The sequence below is a fragment of the Neolamprologus brichardi genome, chromosome 8 (genome assembly GCF_056152115.1).
Source record: "Neolamprologus brichardi isolate AB-2024 chromosome 8, ASM5615211v1, whole genome shotgun sequence".
Taxonomy (NCBI): domain Eukaryota; kingdom Metazoa; phylum Chordata; class Actinopteri; order Cichliformes; family Cichlidae; genus Neolamprologus; species Neolamprologus brichardi.
The window spans coordinates 14,080,147-14,105,943 of NC_142111.1; the positions used below are offsets into that span (position 1 = coordinate 14,080,147).

General features: G+C 39.2%; 1 protein-coding gene across 1 annotated transcript; it reads right to left on the reverse strand.

The window, feature by feature from the left end:
- Nucleotides 1-315: 315 nt before the first annotated feature.
- Nucleotides 316-11,194, reverse strand: cep55l (centrosomal protein 55 like). The gene is made up of 12 exons (XM_006791236.3): nt 11,111-11,194; nt 10,367-10,586; nt 10,166-10,273; nt 9,176-9,331; nt 5,746-5,799; nt 5,447-5,591; nt 4,948-5,093; nt 4,438-4,631; nt 4,029-4,152; nt 2,815-2,886; nt 2,365-2,490; nt 316-2,220 (listed from the first exon to the last, which is right to left on the reverse strand). Exons 2-12 carry the CDS (start codon nt 10,553-10,555, stop codon nt 2,008-2,010), a joined length of 1,527 nt encoding a protein of 508 aa, XP_006791299.2. The 5' UTR covers nt 10,556-10,586; nt 11,111-11,194; the 3' UTR covers nt 316-2,007.
- Nucleotides 11,195-25,797: the final 14,603 nt, after the last annotated feature.

Below are 25,797 nucleotides of genomic sequence, written 5' to 3' on the forward strand. Positions count from 1 at the left end.
AGAAAATGATGCTACCATCTTGTTTTTTTTTGTTTTTTTTTTAAAAAATGGGTACTAATTGCTAAATTAGTAAGCATGGGGTGTGAACTTCTTTATGCTTCTGCAAGTGAAGTTGCCATAAAAAGAAATAACACAAGAAACCCTGCTTTAGCTGATAAGCTTTGTGAACACTGTACATGCAAAATAGCAACATGCTAGCTGACATTTGCATAGGTTAAAGTTTGTCTGGAAAACAACTGATCTTGTAGTATAGATTGATATGAACCCCTCCAAAATATCAACAACTAAATAAAAGAAAGAAAAACTAAACAGGGGAGGATGTGCTGGGAAGAGATTTACATCTTTATTGCACATTTTTTGTACAGTACAGTACAGATCATGGCAAAACTACTTTGGTGTACATGATTAAAATAAATCAGGTTTAAAACAAAAAACACAGGTAAACCTGTTGATAAAAGTTGGACTCTTGGATCTTCTATGAGAGCTAGCCCAAATCAAAACAACCACACATAAGATGCACAGCAGTGTTTGTCTCATGTCAACTGGTCACACTGCCAAGGCTGCGAGAATAGACACCTTAACCACTTTTCCTCCTACCGGGAGGACCTTTGGTAATCCCCGCCTTAAATAGTTTAGTACAAGGAATTAACTCATGCAATCTAATTCCAGCTTTAAACGGCCGCAGGCTTGAAAAGTCAAGGTGGAGATGGAAGTGAGCTTCACTTGAACAGGAAAGAATACAGGGACAACCACCCACATGTGACTAGATAAGCTCCCGACTGCTGTACATTTTAAGTCTGGTTCAGTTCAGGCAAATAAAAACTTGGTCATGGTTTGGGATACTTTACACAGCTGTTTACACGTTAAACAAAGAAATGCTTTAGCAATCGCGCAAACATCACTGACATAACCGAAAACACATGGCTAATTAGGTAACATAACACTTTCACATAAAGCCAGGCAAAAAGAAACACGACTACTGCTGCCGATGATGATGGAGGGAAAAGAAGAGGAGTTTAGAAAGTGTGTGTTTAGCTGTTTCATCAGTGGAGTCTATTAGACAGGCTTGTAAACTTTTATGCAAAATAACATAAACAATAGTCCCTTGATAGAAAGAAGGCCATTACAAAAGCAAAACATTGTCTGGTGATACACACTGAAGCAAAATAAAACTAAATCACTGAAAAGAGACAGTAGTTCACCAATTAAAAACAAAAACAAGAATAAATACTGTGATATATACACACACACACACACACACACACCAAAACAACACTGAATTCACCAAAAGTTTAACAAACAGCAAAATCTAAACAGAGAGGCCCCAGATGTAACTATATGGAGTATTAAAGTTTTTTTAAAAAACTGTAAATAAGGAGATGTTTGATGATTTTCTAATGGCAAGAAGAGCTGGAGTACATGTTCGAGCGATTTGCATGTTAAGAATATCCTGCAAATCCCTTCTATTTAAAAAAACAAAAAAAAAAAAAAAAACGTATCTACACAAGCACTCAAGTATCGCACCTGTTTGGATATTGAATGAAAAAAAACAAAACAAAACAAAAAAAACAGAGTAAAAAAGCCAAAATACTGTTATAAAATAAATTTAAAAATCATTTTTAATGGACACCATATACCCCATCATTCTTGGAAAATAATGCACAATATGTCCCATGATTTCTGACATAAATGAATATTTTATACATTTATGTTAAATGATCATTAAAGCGGTATTTCTAACTTTGCGATAAAAGAACAGGATTGAATACAAGTGGTCTCCAGTGACTTTAAGAAATATCTTATACTCTGTTATCAGTGCTATGTTTGTAGAGTCAGTGTCTAAAACTGCCTGTTCGTTGTTTTATTTTACCTAGATTCAAAAACACAAATTTCCTGAATGAATCAGAAATCTTGTAGAGTGATTCTTGTGTTTGTTTTTAGCCCGTTGAGTAAGCAGAGGTCCGGACATGCACACCGAGAATCACTCATCTATGCTGATGTGTTAGCTTACGCAAAGCAGTAATCGATGTGAGTCAGCAGCTCCCTGTGACGACTGGTGGGATAAGGGGCCCGACACTTTGGGCACTCCAGGAAACTCTCGTCCAGGAGGTTGGTGACTTTAGATGGGGATGTAGGGCCAAGAGGGTTTTCAATAGTGAGACGCTCAAACTCGAGGCTATTATACGAGCTGGGCTCTGAAAAGCGAGCATTTGGCTGCTTCTGAAACACAAAACATGACAATACATTCATTTAGCAGAAGCACTGGTGCTTTAATTGGATACAAAAATGGGACTGAAGTCTTGGATGCCAGTGTTCAACAAGAGCTATCACATTTCTTCCCCATTATTAAAGTCTAACACTTACAGCAGATTCCAGCTTTGCAATCTGATCACGGGCCTTGCGAAGCTCCTTCAGCACCTTATGTAACTGGTGCTGCATGCTCTGACGATCAATTTTTTCATTCTCAAAGTCCTTGGCAGAGAGTTGGATCTTAGGAGGGGCAGAAATAAACGGGAAGTAGAGAGCACAAGTGGGAACAGTTTGGATTGCAACACTTAAAAAACACAGCTCAAAACTGTTACAACTCCACATCACATACTACCCAGAAGGGCCGTGCTGACAGAATTTCCACTCATAAGTGGGTGGTGAACATTAAGGTTGTGCAATCAGTAATTACTGATCTCAGTTTTTTTTTGACTTCTCACAGTGACTTCTCTAGTGATTATTTGTTTTAATAAATCCAACACTCAATTACAAAACAAAGATTTCTATCAATAGGAACGATTTGGGTAACATGTAAACGAAGAGTGTTACCTGTTGCTCCAGTGCTGCGATTCTTCTCTGCTCTTCCTTCTGGCTCAGGAGGGACTTCTGCAGCATATTTACCTGTGAAGCACATGATCAAGGCAAGGCAAACACACTTGTATAACACCATTAAAGAGTAACACACATGCTATCATTCAGTTCTTTTCAGATAACCCTGGAGCTGTATTTTATTTAAATATGCTGGTACATCTATCCGATCGTTCAGTCTGATGTCACTAGCCGTGTCTGGGCCTAAACTCCGCTGCAGGTCCATATATCAAACGATCACTATGGCATTACCGAGAGTTGAAAAACTGTCTAAAGTCTTTCATCTTTAATCAAATGATCAGCGTTCTGCTCTACCAGGTGTAACAATTGAGTTTAACATCCAGGCAACCATGAAAACGGAATTTATGACATTTAACGGAGTTAGAAGTTAGCAGGAAGTTAGCTCGCTAGCTTCCATCTAAATACAATATAGCATGTCCTGACTGCGGTGTTTTGGAAACAAATTAAAACGTACAGCTCTGTTATCACTTCCAACATAAATTAAGACAGAAAACTAAACAGCAGTGACGTTTGTAGGGTTACTGAAGTTGGCTAACTGGTATACAGCTATGTTAGCATAATATAAACAAGCTAACTTTTTTTCCACTCGATAAAAGTTAACGTGAGTGTTCTCGGTGGTCAGGAACAAATGTAATCGCATGGCAGGATGCTGTAAAAGGACCAAACTTCAGCCAGAGAACAACTGAGATAATCCATCCACAATACGAGGTTAGTCATTCATATACTGCTGCATGGGCTGGGCTGTAGTTACATCATAAGGTTTTAAAACTGAGCTTAAATAAATGATTAGCGGTAATAAAAGCCGAGGGAGGTCAACAGTGATCACTGACTGTTTTTAGGAGCTTTTTGAGATTAAATAGAAGAAAATACAAAGCATTAAACATGTTAACAACACAAAAGCCATATTAAACGCAGACTACTTTAGGCCCGGAAGTAGGATTTGTCAAATCATCACTTAATAATCGGATTGTGCTCTTGCACTTTACTTATTAAATATAACTGCTAATGGATGAGGTCTTTCCATTTTATATGCAACCCTATAAATGCAGACTTTTTTATGCATTACAAATGTTTTGAAAGAAAAACTTTGATAAAATAAGTAAATATTACTGAATAGTGACTAAAGGAGACAAGTCACTGAATGGGAATCTCACCTGCAACAGAAGCTCAGCAGATCTCTTCTTCTCCTCCTCCAATCTGATATCCATATTCTCCAGTTCCACCCTCATTCTGTCTGCACGCTCAGACGACACCTTTCTCTCCTCACAGACTGCATGTCTGGATAAATGGTTTATTTATTCCATAAAAGTATCATTAATATTTATATTTGTAGTACTTAGCAGCAGTTAAAGCCATTAACAGTCACTATGTGTGGATTCTTAAGGGCTCTTCAGTGTCACCCTTCTGTATTCAAGAACCTGGGCTTGTAAACGACTTTGCATAAGTTGCAAAGCCAGTTGGAATCGATAAATAAACCAAACAACTGTTTATTCAAAGGAAGTGCCCCATTTAACTTTTAGTTTGGCCACATCCGTTTTAGTTAGGTGCTAGGACTTTCTTTACCTGTTGCTAAGTCGCTCTGCCTGAAGATCCATCTTGGCCTCCTCCAGCTCTTTGCACTTGTCTTCGTGCTTCCTCAGAAAGGACGACAGCTCTCTGCACTTGTCGTCGTACTTCCTCTGCAGTGCCAACATCTCTTCCTGAACCCTGGTGACTTGCTCCCGCTGAGAGTGCAGCTCAGCCTGAGCTTTCAAGGCCTACCAGGTGCGGACAAGGCAAATTGTAGGATATTTTATACATTTCGCCTTCTTCGTTCTTTAAAGGAACGCTTTAGCTCAATTACAAAGACATCTGAATTCAAGAAATGCTCAGTGAAACTAGCCCAGTTACTTTCTTTTAAATAGATGTGAATTTCAGTGAATTTGCACATTGTTTGATAGAGACTGAAATAATTATCAGCATGAGCAGCACAAGCCACAACATGGAGAATATATAAAGAAAGGGGAGCAAGCTGGCAAAGTTGTTAATCAAAATGAGTAAATGGTGATTACATGAAATCTGTTTGGCATTTACCTGCTCCCGATGGACACCGAGCTCCTGTCTGGCTCTGGTAACCTGCTCTTTTTGGCTCTCCAGGTCTTTCTTCATCCCAGACACCAAGTGGTCATATTGGCTTTTCAGCTGAGATTCCTTTTCTGGATCTGCCAAGTTGGCAGGAGCTGAGACAAGAAGTGTTAGTAAGCAAATGAAGAAGCTAATAAAAACATTATCTTTGTGAAAGCTGTATGGAAAGCTCAATCCTGACTGCTACTGGATTTGAACACATTTTTATTCTGACATTATTACCCATTAAATTCTTTTCTAATTCACAGCCTGTTGCTGCATTTTATTTAACTTAAAAAACAAAAAGTACATTCATTTTCCTGGCTTGCCCCCTTCACTTTCCATGCCATATGTGTCTCAAAAAAAGCTGCTTGTTAGGCCAAAAGAAAATTTTCCATTTACTGTATGATTGTTGTGAATAATAAAGGAATAGTGAGCAAAGCCAATTCAGTTCCCCCACACTTCCTACCCTCTGGACTGGCCTCTTGTTTGGTTTGTTGCTGCTTTGCCTGAGCCAGCTGCTGCTCCAGCTCTAAAGTACGGGCCAGGACAGACTGCACATAGGCCTCTCTCTGCTGGTCGTACACCAGCCACTGCTGGTTCTTCTCCAGAGCCTGGTAGGGAGAGTGACACGGCCTACAATGACAAACTGCATCCTATACACTATATGTGAACTTTTCAGCTGGTCAAATTCATGAGCACATCATTCGGCAGCAGGATACACATGATACAGTTACAAATAGGTGAACATCAGCTTGCTGGACTCACATCTTTCAGTTGATCTTGTATCATTACGAGGTCTGAGGCAGGTGGCTGTCCATTCTGAAAAGAGAAAACGTCTTTAGGTTCACTTGAGTTGGCTTTATGTAGCATTAGCATCAACACTTACATCTGATCTAGCCATTATAAAAATGTTAATACTTTCATTAAGAAAAGATTGGGTTTTATTTGTATTAGCAAATCCTAATGATAAAGGTCTATGCAATATGCATGCGAGCTGTGGAGCTGCTGTCTGCACCTGTCCCTTCCTTTTACTATAATTGTTCTGGACATAGCAGAGTCTTAAAGATGAATTTTAAAAAAGGGGCTCAATTCAAGGCAGCCAAAGCTCTCGGAAAATAAAGAGACCCTGTCATTCCTCCAGAAATACAATAACCAAATCACGTGATGATTGTAGCTTGTTTGTCTGTCCATTTGCCAGGAGATCGCACAAAAACCCAAGACAATGAAACTTGGTGGAGAGTTGCAGCGTGCAGAGGAAGGGAAAACAGAAGGATGCACTCTCAGAGCATCCTCTGGTTTTATAGTACTGCAGGTCAGCTGAGTTGTATGTGCTGCATTTGTGTTATTCAGTTTATCCAGCTTCAAGGGCAAATACTCACACACTAAAAACTTCAGGTTATACAATGTTGAGACAACAAAGGTGTAGCGGGTTTAGGTTTTTCCATCTTCTAAATGAGAATGAAAAGAAAAACACTATCGATAGTTATCAGCACAAGCACTGGTTTTAATAGACGATGAGAGACGAGGCTATCAAATCTGGTGCAAATTCTATTCATCGCTAGGGACACAGTCATCTCCCAATTCTGTCACCCTAACTCTGATGCCTACATGGCCGATCCCACCAGCAGATCCTATAAAACCTTCACAGAGATGTTGGAGTATGCATTTAAATGATCATCTCTGTGCTAAAGCTCTGTGAGGAACGTGATGGATTTGAATGTGCAGCCCATAAACTATGCCCACTAACAGCTTTACCAAATTCAAGAAGAAGAGAAATAGGTGGCGTGGTCAGATTATATGTAGTAATGCAAAACCTGCTAAACGAAGCGGAGGGTATTGCTGTAAAAAACGAAAACATAACCTTGAACCTTGAAGTACCAACTACTCCTCCCACATATCAAGTAATTCAAGTATTGCACTGTAAGGCTTTCCAGCCTTGGACTCAAGTTAGACTTGAAACAGTATAAAAACAATCTAAGACCATTTACATTCAACCAGCATTACAACTCTTCTTGCGACCTTCATGAGTAACAAAAAAGGAAAGAAGAAGAAGAAAGAAATAAGAAATCTCTGGGCTTCTTGTAAAAAAAGAAACAGAAAACTACTTTTGATTTTGAGTAATATTTGACCCACAATGGAGAGCAAAGAGATAAAAAAAAATTGTGTGATAGTGCTATTTTGTACATCACTGAATCATGTTTTCTGTGTGTGTGTCTGTGTGTAACGGATTATGATTAAAACAGCAGGAGTTTGATAAAATATACTGCGGGTGAACTCCATTTAAAACACAAGCTGAATTGATTTTTACATTTGTAGTACTATGAGCAGGGCTTCAGCACCCCCACCTCCAGAAAGGTACTTTTGTCCATAAAGGGAGGTATGACATGACTGAGTCTTCCTCAAGTCCCTACTTGTGATTTTTGCCACCAAAGCCTCTTCAGAAGCCAAGAGGAATCCTGATGGGCAGCAGGACCAGCTGCACTCAAAGCATCAAAGGGCTACATTTAAGAGCCTACAGTGACAAGGGAAGTGGCACCTGCAGATTCACTGAAGGCTCTCACACTGCTGAATATGAATCATTTGATGCTTTAGTCAAAGTGTTATTTGAACAAAGATGCTATTTTGTCTTTCATGACACTATTGTAACGGCTATGATACTACCAGGGGGGTTAATAGTTGGCAAAGAAGACAAAGGGAAAACATTTTCATTATAAGCAATGTGTAATGTGAGACTTTCATTAAAACAAATTAGTAAATCTGCTGCAGATAATGTCAGATGATGAAGAATATAATTGGAGGTCACACAGTGCCACCTAATGGGCAAATAAACAGCTGCACTTGGATTTTCAAACTTCATCTCATGAAGTAGTTATTGAAGAAAAATAAATAAATAAAAGAAGAGAAAACGCTTCTGGTGAAATGTGAAGGAAAAAAAATGAAAATGAAAGTCTAAGGTGCATCAACCTCAGATCAAAACAAATGCCTTATCATGAGCAAATATTACACTTATACTTTACTTTTAGTCAACCTCCAGTTGTGTTACACAAGTCAAGCAACAGCTAAAACTGAATTTAATTTGACCAGATTGTTACAAAACAAAAGAAATAACTCTACTGCATCAGCACTATAGATACAGAAGAAGGGAAAAAATAAATCAGAGGAGGATATTAGAATGGGAGGCAGAGGACAGAAAGCTGTTGCAGGATTTAATCCGAGACCAGGGGGAAAATTTGCTGTCAGAGGAAGGGATATAACTACTCAAGCAACTCTGTTCCTTTGCGATTTCTGACAAAAAGAGGGTGCAACTTTTTCTTCACACTCAAATAAAATGATTTGTGCTAGCCCAGGCGTACTCATAAATGCATGCAGTCACAGTAAAAAGAAAGTGCATGTTGGGTTTTACAAATTAAGACAATTAAAAAAAAGTTCTTGTCAAGTTCTACATTTGTAAAAACCCTCAGATAAAAAAAACAAGATGTGATATATTTACACCGTGTATTTTTTTAACAAAAAGGAAGCCAAAATGTAGAAACACTGTGTGGGAAAAACTGAATAGAACTTGCGATTGAGTAGCTTGTAAAACCACATTTAACAGCAAAAGATTGAAGTAATTGCTTTCTGCATAACTTTATCAGTCTCTTACATCATTGTATCTGAACTTTATGTGATTTCAACACACTGATTCCTTTCTTTTTCAGCTATTCTGTTGCAGATTTGGGACTATTGTTCTTCTGCGTAAGCCAATTTAGGCCAAGCTTTAACTGTCAGACAGATGGTCAATTCGATCACTGCAAAGCGCCCAGGCTCTGTGACTACAAAACAAGCCCAAATCATCACTCCTCTATCACCATGCTTGACAGCTGATACGAGGAGTTTGTGCTAATATGCTGCGTTTGGTTTTCACCAAATGTGGCGCCGTGCATTTGGTCTTGTCCCTTCAAAGTCTTGTTATTTGCTCAGATCTAATTTTGCAAAACTAAATTGTGTGTGTTTTTTAACAGTTTCTCTGAGCATTGCAAAGACTTCCCTTAGGGGACAGTGGTATGCACTTATCAGTGTAATAAAACAAATACCACTGTAGTAATAGATTTTAAAAACAACTAGAGTAGAGTACAGATTAGTAAGGCAACTGGCCGTTTGTAAAAGGAGACGCTGACCCTGGCTAATAAGATCAGAGGTTATAATATCAACCTACCGCCACCTGGGTTTCCAGAGTCTGACATCGGGCAGAAACAGTGACCAGCTTGTTTTTCAGATTCTCCGTCTCCTGTGACAAACTCTGGAACAACGCGTCTCTCTGCTCTGTTTCTTTCCTCCGCTGCTCCAGCTGGGCTTGCAGCGACGCCACCACCTGAAATGCACACAAAACAACACGAAGCAAACAACAACTTGACTAGCCTCCAAAACAACCTGTAGCCAAAACAACACAATTCTCTTTAAGCAGGGATGGTTTGTGTTTTCCAGGCAATTATCCCCTTCACACAACTGACATAGCACAGCTGGCTGGTCCACACAGCAGCTCCAATTTCTTTCTTTCTTTTTTTGGTGCATTTCTTAATGAAGGTTAACAACCGCAAGGCAAATGTGATTAATGTCTGGGTTACATAAAATATTGATATTCTATTTGTCAGAGTGTGTCATTTCCATGTTTCCAGCTAGCCCAAATTAAACTCCAACAAAACGTCAAAAATAGACGAGAGCAAAGTCTACAGCATAGCAGTAACTTGTTTTGAATGTTAATCCACGCAAAAAGACCCACTGCAGACAGATAGCTTATGAGTCAAGTGAACAGCTCATAACACCATGTGTTAGTATGCCGTTTCTGTTAGTCGTCAAAACTTCACTTTGCTGAGCTGCTGTCAAGATGAGATAGAAGCCATTTCCCCCCAACTGTTTTTGTGGCAGCTTACTGGAATTCTAGTACAGTTTTTTTCCTCTCTCTTTTTGACAGTTGTCTGCTGGTAGCAATACATATGCCACCAATACAATGCCACGAATGCAACATATCTTGAAAAGTCAAGTACTCTCAAAGATACAGCTGCAAGTCTATCTTGTCACTCTGAGCAGAAAAGTGTCCAACTATCTGACCACGTTCACAGAGGACTTCTTGATGGATAGAGCTATAAGAGTCGACTGTATATGTGATTTTTAACTGTGTATTTCTGTAGAGAGGTGTTGTGTGTACCTCTCCTCCTTTAGCTGACAGCTGCTGTCTCAGAGTTTCCAGCTCCTGCTCTTTCACCAGCAACTGCTGGTTGTTCCTCTCTCTCAAGGTCTCAAGGGAAAGAATCCTCTGAAACAACCAATATTAGACACACATATATAAAAAAACAAGGAAGTGCTACAGGTGCTTAATGTTACTGAGAAAGCCAAGATTTCCTTTTACCTCCAGCAGCTTGCTTTTGTCCGCATCAGGCGGTTTGATGTGCCGTTTGGTCAGGTCATCAATCTTTTTTCTCAGGTGAACATTTTCTTTCTTGACTTTTTCCAGCTCTGCCTCAGCCTTGGAGCCAGAGCTGCTGGATTTGAAACCCAACTTGGCAACTATGGTCTCTTTGGCACTTTTAGATGTCATGGCTGCTTCTGTTGTTACTTAGTGCAGTGCTCTGGGAAGAAAAGTAAAGTGACTGTGCTGGTGTTGAATCCACCAGAAGGTATGCAGTTTAATTTAAATCAAAGAATATCGTGCAAGCACTCCAAGTGAAGAGCAGCTCAAAACTCACCCTCAGCTAAGAACACAGCGAAATGAAAAACAGAGACAGAAGTGGAACTGACTATTAAAAATACATTTTACAAAAGCGAGTTGAGTCAAAATCGACACACCCGTCGTACTTTCAATTAACATTTTTTTCAATTTCATTTATTGAAATATTGGAATAGGTTTAATTCCTCACATTTACCTCGCATAGTGCCAAGAAAAGAAAATCCTTTCATGCTAATTAAACATGAGAAAAATAAAATAAAAACATGACAGATGATTACACTACCAATTCTCGTGCGCATGTCAATGGTAGCTAGCAAACACAAATTAACGTAATATTATTTTTTCTGTCGTACATGTAGTGTTGAAAACAAACGTTATAGGCATGCACACTCAACCAAAGAAAATATTTAAATATTTAATACTTACAAAGAGAACACGGAGACGGAAGTTATCCACTAAATATCGTCTGTTTTGTGGCGAGACCGTTTTTAAACGACACTTTCGTTTCCTGAAGTTTGAATTGGAGCGCGTTGACGTCACACCCGTGACGTGCGCCGCGGTGCGCATGCATATGTAGCCTTGGGTATCCCGAATAGTGAAGTGTTGGGCGGTTCAACGGGGGGCAAAAGAATCTCTGTAAAGGTAATTTGAAACGCTATTTGTTTAATGTCGCGCATTTACATACTAGAACCCTCAGAAGTCTAACCAGTTAGGAAGTAGAGTCATTGTTTATTTATTTAGCTTTTAGCCAACGGCTCCACGTTTTATTAGCCCGGGCTGTCTGCTGCACTTTATGAAACGAACAGACAGATTAGAGCTAGTTTGGCTAGTTGAACCTGCATGTCAGAAACAACAGGCTCTTGCCTTTACAATACACGAAATATTTAAAGGCAATTTTATTGAAAGCTTATGACTTATGATTTCTCAGTGATTGATACTGAAGTAACATCCATCCATCCATTCACTTCCGCTTATCCTTTTCAGGGTCGCGGGGGGTGCTGGAGCCTATCCCAGCTGTCATAGGGCGAGAGGCAGGGTACACCCTGGACAGGTCGCCAGTCTGTCGCAGGGCAACACACAGGGACAGACAACCATTCACACTCACATTCACTCACACCTCGTGGCAATTTGGATTATCCAATTAACCTATCCCCACAAGCTGCATGTCTTTGGACGGTGGGAGGAAGCCGGAGTACCCGGAGGGAACCCACGCAAACACGGGGAGAACATGCAAACTCCACACAGAAAGGTGGAATTGAACTCAGGACCTTCTTGCTGTGCGGCAACAGTGCTAACCACCGTGCCACCGTGCTGTTACTGAAGTAACATTGGAAATCTATTCGGATCAGATACTGTATATGAACAGTTATCTGAATACATTTTTTTAAAACCTCCACTTCAATGGGTTTAAAATAAATGAGATTTAATTGACAATGAGGAATTTAAAACACTTTCCACTGGGTTTAACTAATGTTGTGGTGTGTGCAATAAAGAGCCATTTTTAAATGTATTATTATTATTAGTGTTATTACTATTATTATTTTGCCTAATAACCATCAGTTAATCTGTGATTAATTTCATTCACAAGGCCTAGTTTGAGGGAATCCATCCATCTTTTTCTGGTTATCCAATTCAGGGTTCCAGGGGGGCTGCAGCCTACACCCGCTGTCATGGGGTGAAAACAGACCTTGGGCAGGTTTTTCTATCGCAGGGATAACACAGAGAGAACTAACTTAGAATGCATGTCTTTAGACTTGGGGAGGAGTACCTGAGGAGAACCCATGCAAGCACAGGCAGGGCATGCACTAGTAGATTCAAACGCTGGACCCTCTTTCTGTGAGGCGATGGTGCTAACCACCACTGCACAACCATGCTTAGCAGCTTAAAGAAATTTTGTGTGCAATTATTCTTGGTCTCAAACTGTGCAAGCTTTCTAATCTTAGTGCATCTTGAAGCATTGCCCTCAGCTTTCCTGAAGCCGTCTTGATTGTAGACTTGAACAGTCATAACTCCTGGTGAGCATTAGACTGGCTAGATATGGTGAAGGCTTTTTCTTTTCCTTACCACAAAAATAATTCCGCAACTATGTATTTTCAGGTTTCTTTCTGTGCTCTTCAAGGCCTTTGTGGTGCTACTGTTCATTTTATATTTGTATTTTTTAACTGTAATGATGCCCTTTAACGTCACTCAGGGCCACACACTGAGAGATCCCGTGAGCAGCTACTAAATGCAAATTCAGCACTTGGAAGTCAACTCCTGACTTTTTGTTTCCTTACTCTCTTTAGGAAATCCCTGGACACCTGACCACGAAACTGCCTTACAGTCAACTGTCTTTTGAGATTGTAAAAATCAGGGGAAAGTGTCTATATTTTCCAAATAGATAACCCAATATTCAAACCCCTTGAATTATAGCTGGTCACATTTTGATTGCCTCATTTCAAGCCCATTGTGGTTGTGTACAGAGGTTGTGTACAGAAAAAAATATGCCACTGTACATATCACATATGGAGGCTACATTAATCACTTTATACAATTGCTTAATGTGTTTTCTTAAAAGCAGCAGATGTGAAGACAGGGAAGGAGAACTGAAGCTGGTGTATGTTTTATTTTTTACCTTCAGGCTAATTTTGATTAAATTTAGAGAGTTAATGCTATGCATGAGCTACAGTGAGCCTGTGTTTGAATAATAATACTACATAAAAACAGAGTTCAGTCTTGAGGGTTGTCACTTCTTAGTTTCTACAGAAACATGTAAACACACAGTAACACAACCTTGATGTTTTCACTGGTACTATTTTCAGTGTTTTATCATGTTGTTTTAATTAGTCACTTCTTAGTATGTTTTTGTTGCTGGTATTATATTTTATCCAGCAGGAGCACATGACCCACTGTGTATATTTTTTTCTTTTTATATAACCTTGTTTTAAACAGCAGCGAAAAACAGCGTTCAATATTTCAGCTCATGCCTTCATCAGAGTAAACAAACGTAATGAGGAGTCGGTAAACATGAAATAATCAGCCTTGTCACTCATATCAAGCACCGATTCTTGCAGTCAGTTTCGCACACATGCTTTCTGATTCTTGCTGCATTTCATGTAAGATCAGAAGATTCTGTGAGAATCCAGCAAAATGTGTCCAATAAATTTCCACGATCTCTAAACTCTGTAACTCTTTAACACATATTGCATCAAGCCGATATGTGCACACCGATCACGAGCAAAAATCGGTTTATAAATGCGAATGTAATTATTAAGTCATCCAAAAGGACTTTGCTTTTCCAAAGCAATGCACCCAGATTGCCAATTTGCATTTGGGAATTTATTGTCAGCCAGGAAAAAAATGTGTGTCTCTGTTCCAGAAAATGTGAAGTTGGGCTCGTTTTCTCTGCACTTTCTGTTCTGAGATCTAAAGTTTTACTTTTTGCCTTGTTTTGTTCTCCCACATACACGATCTACAACCACAGGGGTCTTTAAGCGTATAAATAACTCTAATAGTAGGGCAAGTAATGCACTGCCAACCAAAAACCAGTCCTGAATCGAATCTTTTTTATTCTTTATGCTCAAAATGTTTCTTCAGTGGGTTATTATGGAAATGTGTCGGATCTTTTCAAACAAGATAAATCTAAAAAGCCTTTCAAGGTTTTCTTTGAATTTATTTGAAGTAAAGGGCAAATTCTTCAAAATTCAATATGGATTTGATCGGACAAAGGTGAAAACTTAAATACGCAGAGTATTTGTGCAAGTAAATACACAGCAATGCTTTTATTTGATATACTGCTAGCAGCCAATATTCTCTACACCTTCTTAAGGCTTCACTCTGAAAACAGTCAAATCATTTTACTAAGATAAGACCTTGTTGGACACTTGACCTTGCATCCTAACCAAAAACACATTTTTTTTTATTAATCTGGGAAAAATGGTGAAGAGGCAGCTGGTTTTAAATTCCTTACAAGAAAACAGCTTGAAATCAATAGAGCTTTCTTATCAGTGGTTAAGTGTAGCTAGTGGTGGACAATTGTGAAGTCTACTGTTTATTTTCAACACAGCATGAATTTCATATGCGAGCACAAGTTGAACCAAAGTTGCACAATGTTAACTTTGACTTCATACAAGAGAACAGAAATTGTCTTCAGAAACGGATTATTGCGTTAATTCAGGCAAGCCACAAAACCCACCTCAGCACACAGTCAGTGCTGTGTACAGCTGCCCACACTGGAAGTGAATCGCTCATTATGCATTGCTTTGAAGCTGACAGCTGGTTGATTTCTGACATTTTGGGCTTTGGTTAGGAAGGTGACACTCTGACATACTTACTACCAGGTCATATGTCAATTATACTTTTTATTTTATACTTTTACTACGTTTACTATGGTTTTTATGTTACTGCACTGCTTCTTGTTTTATTGCTGCTGGCCTCTGTGAGCTACCAAACAAATTTTGTTGTATAACTACAATTAGGGCTGTTCCATATATCGGATGATGATATAAAAACGTCTATCGTTTCATTTTACGCTATTGTTTGTTTCGTGGTGTTGCAAAATAAACTTTTTCATCGTTTTGATGGTCACTGTAGTGGCTATATTAATTTCTTAAAGTTCTCTTTTACTCTTATATTTTATATAACCACACTATGGATGGACAAGCGCCTGTTTTATGCGTTGTGGTTAGCAACAACAACGGTAACAGCATCGCGTGTCCGCTTGTTTATGTTCCACATAAACCTTTCACAATAAAGCTCAAGATCCTGTTGAGACTTTTCAAAATAAACTGAATCACGTGAAAGAGCGGATTATTTACGGGTGAGAAGTAAAAAAGAGCCGCCAGGTGCTAAAAAATAAACCTTAGACTCAAACGTTAGAACAGGCTTTTATAGAACAGGCCATGTAATAAATACTCACAAAGAAAACGGCGGCCGTTACAACTTATGTCTAAAAATGTATCGTTTCATGCATCGGTTAAAACACTCGACTCCAGCTACATGACGCGCAGCAGGAAACACTTCCCGCAAGACGAGTTGCCCGAGATTCACAGAATTTACAGAAAATGTTACATTTTTGTGATTTATATCATTATCGATAGAATTCTTATTTCGGGATATGAGATTTTGGTCATATCGCACAGCCCTAACTACAATGACAATAAAGTTCCTTATCTTATCTTATAATTAAAGGTATTCTTTACTCCCACTGGTAATCCCTTCAGTTGCTTGTCAATTTATCATAGATCCTAACCACATCTGGCTGCCAGCGGGTATTTTACTCATGGTTGGCTCTCTTCCACAGTGTGTTTTTTATCCTGTCTTCCTCACATTCAGCTGATCACAGGAGATGGCTGCTCCTCCCTGAGCCTGGTGCTACTGAGGGAGGAGCAGCCATCCTCCCTACTGGTAGTTCTTCCTTTCAACTGTCACCAAGTGCTTGCTTAAAAGTGGTTGTTTAATTTTGGGGATTTCTCTCTATTATTGTAGGGTCTTTACTGTACAATATGTTGTTAACTGAATTGAATTAAAGTTCATTCACTTGATCTGGTTTCCAGTTGCCACATTTCTGCAAATCACTTTCAGTTTGTATATAGCTTAATGGGTGATTTTCACATTGGGGACGATATTTAGGTGTCCTTAGTCCGCCTGCAGTTGCTGTTTTAAGGTTCAAGCCGCATTGTAACCTACCCTTCCATTGCTGTTCCTCTTTTCTTTTGTCTGAATCTATTTTTTTTCTACTCTGGGGTCTTGCTGCTATTTTTCTTAGCCTTTGAGGAAAGGCAGTAGGTCCCAGTCTAGAGCCACACTGTCAGATATACTCTACTGGTCCTGATTGAAACATTTTAGACTGTTGTTTCTGTTCTCTCTACTTTATTTGATTGATAGTATTGATGGGTATCCTGTGTTCTGCATGATGTAAACTTTTAGTTGATAACTATTCATAGCTGTAATTATGGTGTTTGTTTTCAAGTGCTTTCTTACTATTTATTGTTATAGGAAAATTGGTGAAATAAGTCTTTTTTCAATTATAAAATGTCTTTTAATTAGTTGGCTGCTTTCTCTTTCAGCTTATGTGGATAAGCATGAGGCCTTCTCATGGTTCCACCAATAATTGCGTTCATCGTCCCAAGATACAGTCAAAACGAGGTGTCTATAGTTCTGGTCCTTGGAGATAAGCAGAGAGATGGAGAATTGCAAAAGTACCAATCAGTATGGAGCTCCAAAGGTCTGGAGCCAGATCTGCCATGCCAAAGCCAGAAAACTCTTCCCTGCAGGTTTACTCAGCCAGTTAATTAAAGACAACAGTAAGACAACAGAATGGCAAGAAACATGTCTCCACATTAGGGAATCTGTAAAGGGACTTTCCGGATGGAGTTAAACATGTCGGTTCATTTTCAACATCTGTTCCTTGACTGATTAGCAGAACTGTCTTTCCCCAAGTTTCCTCATCACAGCCAGGGAGGAACTCGGCTCGTGGATCAGTCCCCGGTGAGCCATGTCTGCATCATCAGCAGAGTGCACGCACTTCTACCATTTTGCAGCAGAAGTCCTGCTGCTCTGCATCACTGACTGGCCTTGCTCCTATCGCCTGGAGCTGGGTTTCTGACCTGAGTGAGGTACACTTCTACACACAGCCTTTCAGCGGAAGAGATTTTGTGCCCACAGAGAGCCATAATGCGTGAGCCAAATCATCCTGATTAGATCAGATCAGATGAAACAAATGAAATTGGCCTGAAGGAAGTAAATAGTGAGAATTTTGCACGATCTCCTGTGTTCCTATTCTATATTTTGCTCCTGTACTGAAAACACAAAGGGGTGGAAGAACTTAAATTTTACATTTTTTGCTGTGAGCATTATTCAAGTTAGGTAGTCTGGGTAGGATGTCCCCAAGTCTTGTGGCTCAGTTCTGAAATATTACAAAGAAAAACGCCAAACCATATGTGCATAATAAAAATATTTACCATAAACTTTGGATTCAAACCTGCAGTACTTCTGCAAAGTGAAATTCTTCATCGCCCGATTTGGTGTAAATGAGCAAGAAAAGATTGAGATGGTAAACAGTGAGCCGTTGTACCGGAAATAAAAACTTAACTGACACCATTGACTGTGACATCAGCTCAGCTGTGAAAGGCTATGACAAATATAAATTTTACAGAGGAATCCGCCTACAGATCAGCAGTCTGCCTGTCCAGGCTGAAAATGAAAACCGCGCCGCAGATGAATTCTAGTAAATCACTGACATTTCCTGTCTGCATGACAGAGCATTTTTAATGTCTATCACTTTGTTTGTCTATTAATTGCTTGAAATATGTGTTTCTTTCTCTGACAATGCACCACCTTTATAGTTATTTCTTGGCTCCTGACATGCTGGCTGCTTACTGCAAGAAGAAAGAAGATAACAGTGATTTTTAGCCGAATTCTTGTGCACCAAAGCGAAAAGGTCCTGAAAGTCTATTTTTTTTTCTTTAAAGCAGCTTATTACTGTGACTGATGGCATCCTGCATCAAGACGTAATTTTTTCATAACCTGTGATTCTGTGCTTTTCTCATGAGTTTGTCTTGGACAGGGCTCAGATGATGAAAAACAATGACATGCAGTTCTTGTGCATCAATCAGGAATTTAGCATTTAGCATTTAGTGACAGCTGTGAGCTTTTTGCCTCGTGCTGCCAGACCATTGTCAAACATATTTAGATTTTTGTTTATATTTAGCATTGTAGAAAATATGAAAGGCAATTTTAGGAGCTACATTTGTTATGTGAGTACATGTGAGGAGTTGAGGACCTAATCGGAGTACAAGACAAGCAAAATTTCAACAAAAATACAAAAAGCTCCAAAAAGGGAATAGTAAATGTACTTGTGCTCACAGTATATAGCACCTTTCTATTCTGTGCACTCAAAGAGCTTTTTACTACAAGCTACATTCACACAGTGCTTTATCCTATGCCTTTAAGCACTTTTTAAATGTCACACGCACCGTCACTCTGATGGGTGCCATTATGGGTTCACTATTTTGCCCAAGAACACTTTAGCATCCAAAGTGGAAGAGCCAGGGATTGCACCACAGATGATTGGTGGAGAACCCACTCTACCTCTGAAACCACATCCAAACAGAAAACCAAAAGCCATCAGAACATTACTCAACAATACAAACTTTAAGATAAAACTTGTGGATTTGACAGTAAAATACTGGCAGCGGGGTCTCCAGCACTTTACTTTTAAATTGTACAGTGACCACACTGTAATTTATTTGACTTTTTTTTTTAAACTGCTGCTAAAATAAATATAGTGACAAAAGGTTTGATATTCTTTTCAGCACATCACGTTATTGTAGTTCAACCATGTTGATCCATACCGAAAGCTTACCTTATGTATCAGTGCCAAAAGCTCCTCAGTGTTCACTAATGATTGCATTAGCAACAATCAAGCTAACCTTAACCTTGCTAGCAGATGATAAGCAGTGATATATGTTTAATGTTGCTTTTAACAATGCCAAATTTAAAGTTTCTAAACATAAAGACTAAAAAATTGAAACTTACAACCACTAGAAAACCTCTCACTCACTGCTGAAAATTCTCAGGACTGTTAGAAACCCTTTATGCATTTGTAAATTTGAAATTTGTGGTATAGGCTCTATATTAACTAAACTGCCACAAGCTCCCAGAATGCATTGTTATTTACAGAATATGACAGTATTTTTGAAAGACAGCCTGCTTACTGTAAAATCATGTTAGAATTCATACAGCAATTTGTTACAGTATGGCATAACAAAGGGAATACATGATTAGGAAATAGGAAGGGAATGAGACACAGTCGTGATATTTGATAGGAATAAAAAGAATAAGGGAGGAGAGGACACAGGACATGAAAGAAAACTAACCTTTAAAGTTAAACAGGCCATCAAGTAGCCAAATCATGAATGCAACAAGACAAAGACAGGCACAAAAAGAAGCACTAAGGAGACGAGTACTGCAACTAAAAAACACAAAAAAAAAACCCAAGATGATGCAAAAACTAAAACTCATTATTGAAATACAGATGAAACGTACACACACACCAAAGCCTAAATAGAACTGAGACTTATAATATCCTAAAATAACAAATTAAGAGAGAGCGAGCAGAGATTCAAATCAACCAATCGGATGATGAAATTCAGATGCATCGTATGTTATCACTGTGTCGCTTTGAGTCAGTTAAGCAGTAGTCGGTTACCATGGTGATGGCTTTCTGCGTGACTGACTGTAACCAGCTGTCATAAGTTCTCTGAAATGGGCTTGGCACTTCTCTTGCATAATAGCTTATCCAAACTGTAACTCAACTCGACCTAGTTTAATAACCCAGAGTACCCTAAGAAGTTGATCTGTGTTTTTCCTTTTTTTTGTGGGGGTTGGGGTCCCTCGTGTTAAAATTATGTGTCATGGGTTGCGGTCTCGTAAGAATCCTCGATCGAATTATAAATGATCTCTACGGGTAGTTAAATAGCACTCCTCTAACTCAAATGCCTACAGATCACAAATTGTAAGTCTGTCAGCTTCGAAAAAAAAGACATTGTTTGGAAGAAAATGAATTTTCCTTCAATTTGGTGCTAAAAATTAAGCCTGCAGAGTAGAAACTGTGGGCTCAGCAGCAGGTCAGAGAGGGAAAAAAAAGAAAATAGATATTCTGCTTCTCCAGCTCTGTTGGTTAATTTGTGCGTAGTATCAGGTGCAGTTTTAAATCTGAAAAAATCAATTGGAACTACTTCGATTTCAGTTCTTAATTCATGAGGCAAATAAGCAGAAACGGATGGATAATGAATCCACACAACCAGGAAAATATAACCAATCAGAATAGAAGTCAAAACATTTAAGATTGAACTCATAATACTTGTATCAACATAAGGTCTGCTAATAAGGACAATACAAAACAGTGGCACATTTACTATGGCAATTACACATACAACAATTAATTAAACATTCCAGTGAATATAAGAGTTTATTACTGTATAAGTGAGAAGCGCTTACTTGCATACTGTGTATTATTTATGTTCAGCCAGTCATTAAAAGTCTTTCAGAGCTCAAGTTGTAATTATATATTATGTTGGGTGATGACTTGCAACGAATAAATTAATAATTGTTTGTCATTATCGTCGCTTTCGCTTCCTTTATTGTTATTTAAGTCCAGCTTTCACGCCCTTCATCGCTCTCCCATCACTCCTTCTTCCATCATCACCCTCTGCAGCCTTCTCTCTCCCTGCCTTTCATTACTTTGGCTCTTTTACACTTCATCTCTCTCTCCCATCATGCCTGAAAGACTTTTCACTGGCTAATCACCAAAATGCACACAGGGCAACATCTACTGAAAATGCAACTTTAACTGAAGCAGTCATCTAAGTCTTCGACAGTCCTTACAAGGGCTGGTGGCCGCCCCAGCTGACACTGGACACGAGGCAGCGTACACCCAGGACAAGATGCCCATCAAGTCATCATCCTCGCATTCATACAGACTTCTGATTTAAAGCCACTAACGTCACCTAACATGCATGTCACATAATGTATGAACTCCTGCAGTAATAAACGCCCACTACAGCGGGGAAAGCGCTCCACAGTTTAGTGCCCCAGGTTCAGGTTCACACCCAGGTAACGGTACTACCCACTGTACTGCTGTTAAATAAAATACATGAATTTAAATTTCCTTTCTCAGCGAATGTGAGCGACATTTGTTTATCCTTCTCAAAGAAGCACATTCATCCACACCTCCTTATTTACGGTGTCCTTGTGAACTCACAGTTCCTGTTTGAAACCTTCGCAGTCTAATGATTAAATTATTTCTCTTCACCCTCCACAAAACCAGCCACAGCCATGCATGTTATGACACTGTGCACACTAACAAGCCAGGCGGGAGGAAACCAAAGTGAGGAGAAAGAAGCTGGAAAGATTGAGATGTGACTCAGACCATGAGTTTGCAATCAATTAGGGGCCTAATAGATATTCCCCGGGCCTCTATGTTTCAAGGAGAAAAAGGAAACTTATTTTCAATACCCTGACAGCTTGATTAAACGTTCCACCCAATGACATTAGAAAAGGACCGGGATGGATATTTTTGTGTTGCTGTAAAATAAGCAGCCATTATCCCACCAATGTAATAATAATGTTCCACAGAAATGCTCATTACAAAGCATAATTAATGAACAACCAAATCCTGCCAAGCCCAACTCCAATGGATTCCAGGCTTGATTTCCCCATGCTGTTCCATGTGGGCAAATTTAACTGAGATAAGGCTAATGAACTGCTCTGCTTTCTGCTAGAGAAAAACAAAGCTCACGCTGTTTAAGACTTCTTTTTACACTTTCGACAGCCAGAGAATAAATTAAACAACGTTATATTGTGTCTGGTTTGCTTTTTTCCCCACCCGACTGTAGATGAACCAAGTCCAAGTCTGACTCGTCAAGGACCAAATCTCAAATATTCCCTTCAAAATGTTAAAGAGAAAGTGTAGAATATAGTCTTGAAGGGGAAAATTAAGAACACACTTAGATATGATGAGGCCTGAAAGTTAGAGACTGCTCAAAATTATACTTAAATTTTATTTTTTAATTTAATACAGAATGTTTCATTTTATAATATTAACCTATCAGTTTTAATAAATCTGTGGAGATTTCAGAATACTTTTTCCTTTATTAATGAAAGCGTGCACTCAAGCTGCATCTTCTGCAAAGGTCTGTGCAAAAGCTTTCCCAGCACGATGTGAGAATTTTCTAAAGAGCTTTCCGTGGTGTCAGGAATACTTGACTTGCTCAGATTTTAAGTGGCACACAAAATTATCAGCAAGGTTTAGGTCAGGTCACTGCGACTGATACTTGTCCTCTGAGATAGCTACAAGGCAGACTTCTCGAGTTCTTTAGTACTAGTCTCGACAGTGTAGACAGAATTGTTTTCACCTTTTGAGTTTGTGTGTGATGATATCAAACTATGATGAGGACCCGGGAGGTTTTTCTCTCGCTGTCTGTCTCGGTATTTCTCAACACAACAGTGCCACAAATATACAGTCATGAAACTTTAAGTTATGGTGGGGAAGATCAAAAGGAAGACAGTTCAAAAATTTGTATAGTCTGAGCCATGTGTACTGAGCACTCCTCTAATAATTTAGTAATGTACTGCTGAGGACTCCAGAGATGGCAAGTTTTGGTTAACCAGAACTTGAGGTGTTCATCTTCTAATGCTGTGATTACTTTGGGCTCTTTGGATGGAACTTTTTCAGTTCTAGAGGGCCCCGTAATGCTAGCTTTCAGTCTAGCCCTCATTTGACAGCGACCAAGCCACATATGACATTCTGACACTTTTACTCAATTCTGATGCCACATTATCTGGGATCTGGGTAAACTGAGGATAGGTCATATTAAAAGTAAGTAAATAATGGCTACAAGTGGATGGGAAGTGCCCTCAAGAAGCCTGTCATTTTAAATTTTTGTGTTTTTAGCGCAATAATTAATCTATTAAAGTTGGCTGAACTAAGAGTTTATAAGATCTTCGTGTCTCTACCCTTATTTTCTGTATGGAATGGCTATAAGAGTGCCGATTGACATCTGTATTATGCGATAAGCCATAAGTGTGGGAGTTTAAGGAAACATACATTGAATCATATTTAATAGTAGAACCTTTGCCTATCTATATTTTACATGATGTCTCTGTCTATATGATGTCTTGATCTTATGAAACACATTCATCACATTATTACTAAACATTTATATCTATCCCCAAGGCACCATTTTTCTTCTTCTTAGCAGCATGAAAATGAACTTGACCCTTCTATAGCTAGATTACTCATCATTAACAGTATGCAGTGTATTACCATTGTGCGGTATATCCCGAATAACAGCCATGCAATTTACTGCATTCAGGTTCTATTTAAAGGACTGAGAGTCCAGGTTTGAGAGTCCAACTGAGTTGTATAACTGTAATTTATAGGAGGCAGGGTTGGAGGGTCAGCTGCCAAACAGCACTGGATTAATGAGATTTGATCAAACCCCCAGCACAGACGGTAAACACACACTGACATTAAGAAGTTAATGTTATTTGAGCAGTTTTCAGCAGCCTTCTTTCCCCCTGACTCTGCACGTAGTAAGGTCCACAGCTATGCACTGAGCTGTACACACTTCTAATAAAGGTTGAAGACATGGAGCAGGGCTTTTAAGTCTTTATTTGAACCAGTTGTCAAACTGCAAAAGCAAGAGAAAAAACTGGCAATGGAGAGATTCAAAGAAAAAGAGATAGTTCTGATAAAGTAGGATTTGCAAAAGTAGCTATTAACTGCCACGGAAACACAACACGGTAATTAACTACACGGGTTAAAAAGAGTAATTATCAATTAACCCAACATTAATGTAACAGCTACTTACTGTATTCACAAAACAATAGTGACATACAGGTAGTTGCTGGCTTGCTTAGCGGTAATTTGATTTAAAAAAAGGCTAATCAGCAATCACATAGCACCTCAGGTATACCAAAAAGAGTGCCTCTAAAGACTATTCTAGTAAGGGCATTCAGGGTTGGAGTGTAGATGATTTGCTGCTTAATATTTCATTGAGATTCCCTGCCTCTGCTGTCTGAGTTCATGAAGGTTTAGCTTCTAACAGGAGATTAAAAATTTAAAGTAAATGAATGAGCACGTAAAATACTACACATAAATATTATGCAAATCTTTAAAAGGCTAGAATTACTGGTTATATGATCGAAACAGAGAAAGGTTAAAAAGAAAGGTGAAAGAAACTATGCTATTTAAGCTAGCTAAAATAGTTAGCATTTTAAGGCTAGCTACAAATGCTGGAAAACACAGTTTGAATAACTGGTAGACCTAAGAAAGGGTGAAAGGGATGTTAATGTTTGTATTTTGGAGTTTATTAGAGTTGTGGAAACAAGTAGTTTACGTGAAGTTCATTTACAATAGCAGAATCCCCCCCCCATTTTGCTACTGTGTATACCTATGCCTACCAAGATTGAACTTCTGCTGCTTTCAACATAATTATAGTCAATTTGTTTGTCTTTTATGTTATCCTAATTGCTTCTTTCTGTAATTGTTGTCAAGGGTTTTAATTTGACGTGCTACGCTTCACCCCATCTATCAACACTAAATGAGATATGGCAAGATTAAAGGTTAATACAATAATTTAGGTAATGTAGTCTAGCAGATATTTAAGTCAACTTTGGCCATAAATTTTATCTAAACACTAACTTTTCATTTGAACAAATGTCCACTTCATATTCATCCATCCATCCATCTTCATCTGCTTTATCCGAGGGGACCTCCCTCTCCCCAGCCATCTCCTCCAGCTTATCCGGTGGAACACCAAGGCGTTCCCAGGCCAGCCGAGAGATATAATCTCTCCAGCGTGTCCTGGGTCTGCCCCGGGGCCTCCTCCCGGTGGGACATGCCCGGAACACCTCACCCAGGAGGCGCCCAGGAGGCATCCTTGTCAGATGCCCGAACCACCTCAGCTGGCTCCTTTCGATGTGGAGCAGCAGCGGCTCTACTCTGAGCCCCTCCCGCATGGCCGAACTTCTCACCCTATCTCTAAGGGAGAGGCCAGCCACCCTTCGGAGGAAGCTCATTTCTGCCGCTTGTATCCGCGATCTCGTTCTTTCGGTCACTACCCACAGCTCGTGGCCATAGGTGAGGGTAGGGACGTAGATCGATCGGTAAATTGAGAGCTTCGCTTTTACACTCAGCTCCCTCTTCACCACGACGGACCGGTGCAGCGTCCGCATCCACTTCATATTAAATAACATTTATCTTAAAGTCAGTTCAAACGAACATATCTGGATTAGGTTAAGTAGGACTGTGTGGGTACACTGGACAAAAAGATGGAAAACTTTGGTTTGCAGTGGTAACTGTTTTATGTAGGAGTAAAGCAAAATTGTTTTAAAATCTAAATCTACCCCATCCAGCATTGCCCATAAATTAATCAGAACCTACTTCCTCTATTGTTTATTCCATTGTTCTTGAGAATTTTAAATGAGCTGTAAACATGAAACTGAAAAACAAGCGAGCTGTGCGTGATCGATAGTACGATCAGCAGCCAGAGGAGAACGGTTTACACTATCACAACAGGCTCACACATTACTGAGAAATCTTAGTAGGTATAGCCCACTACACTCAC

Coding starts and splice junctions, on each gene's coding strand:
- cep55l (XM_006791236.3), bottom strand. CDS start 10,555: ATGACATCTAAAAGTGCCAAAGAGACCATAGTTGCCAAGTTGGGTTTC. Junction 9,332..10,165: donor TGTCAGCTAAAGGAGGAGAG/GTACACACAACA, acceptor TGTGCATTTCAG/GTGGTGGCGTCGCTGCAAGC. Junction 2,887..4,028: donor CTGCTGAGCTTCTGTTGCAG/GTGAGATTCCCA, acceptor TGTGCTTCACAG/GTAAATATGCTGCAGAAGTC.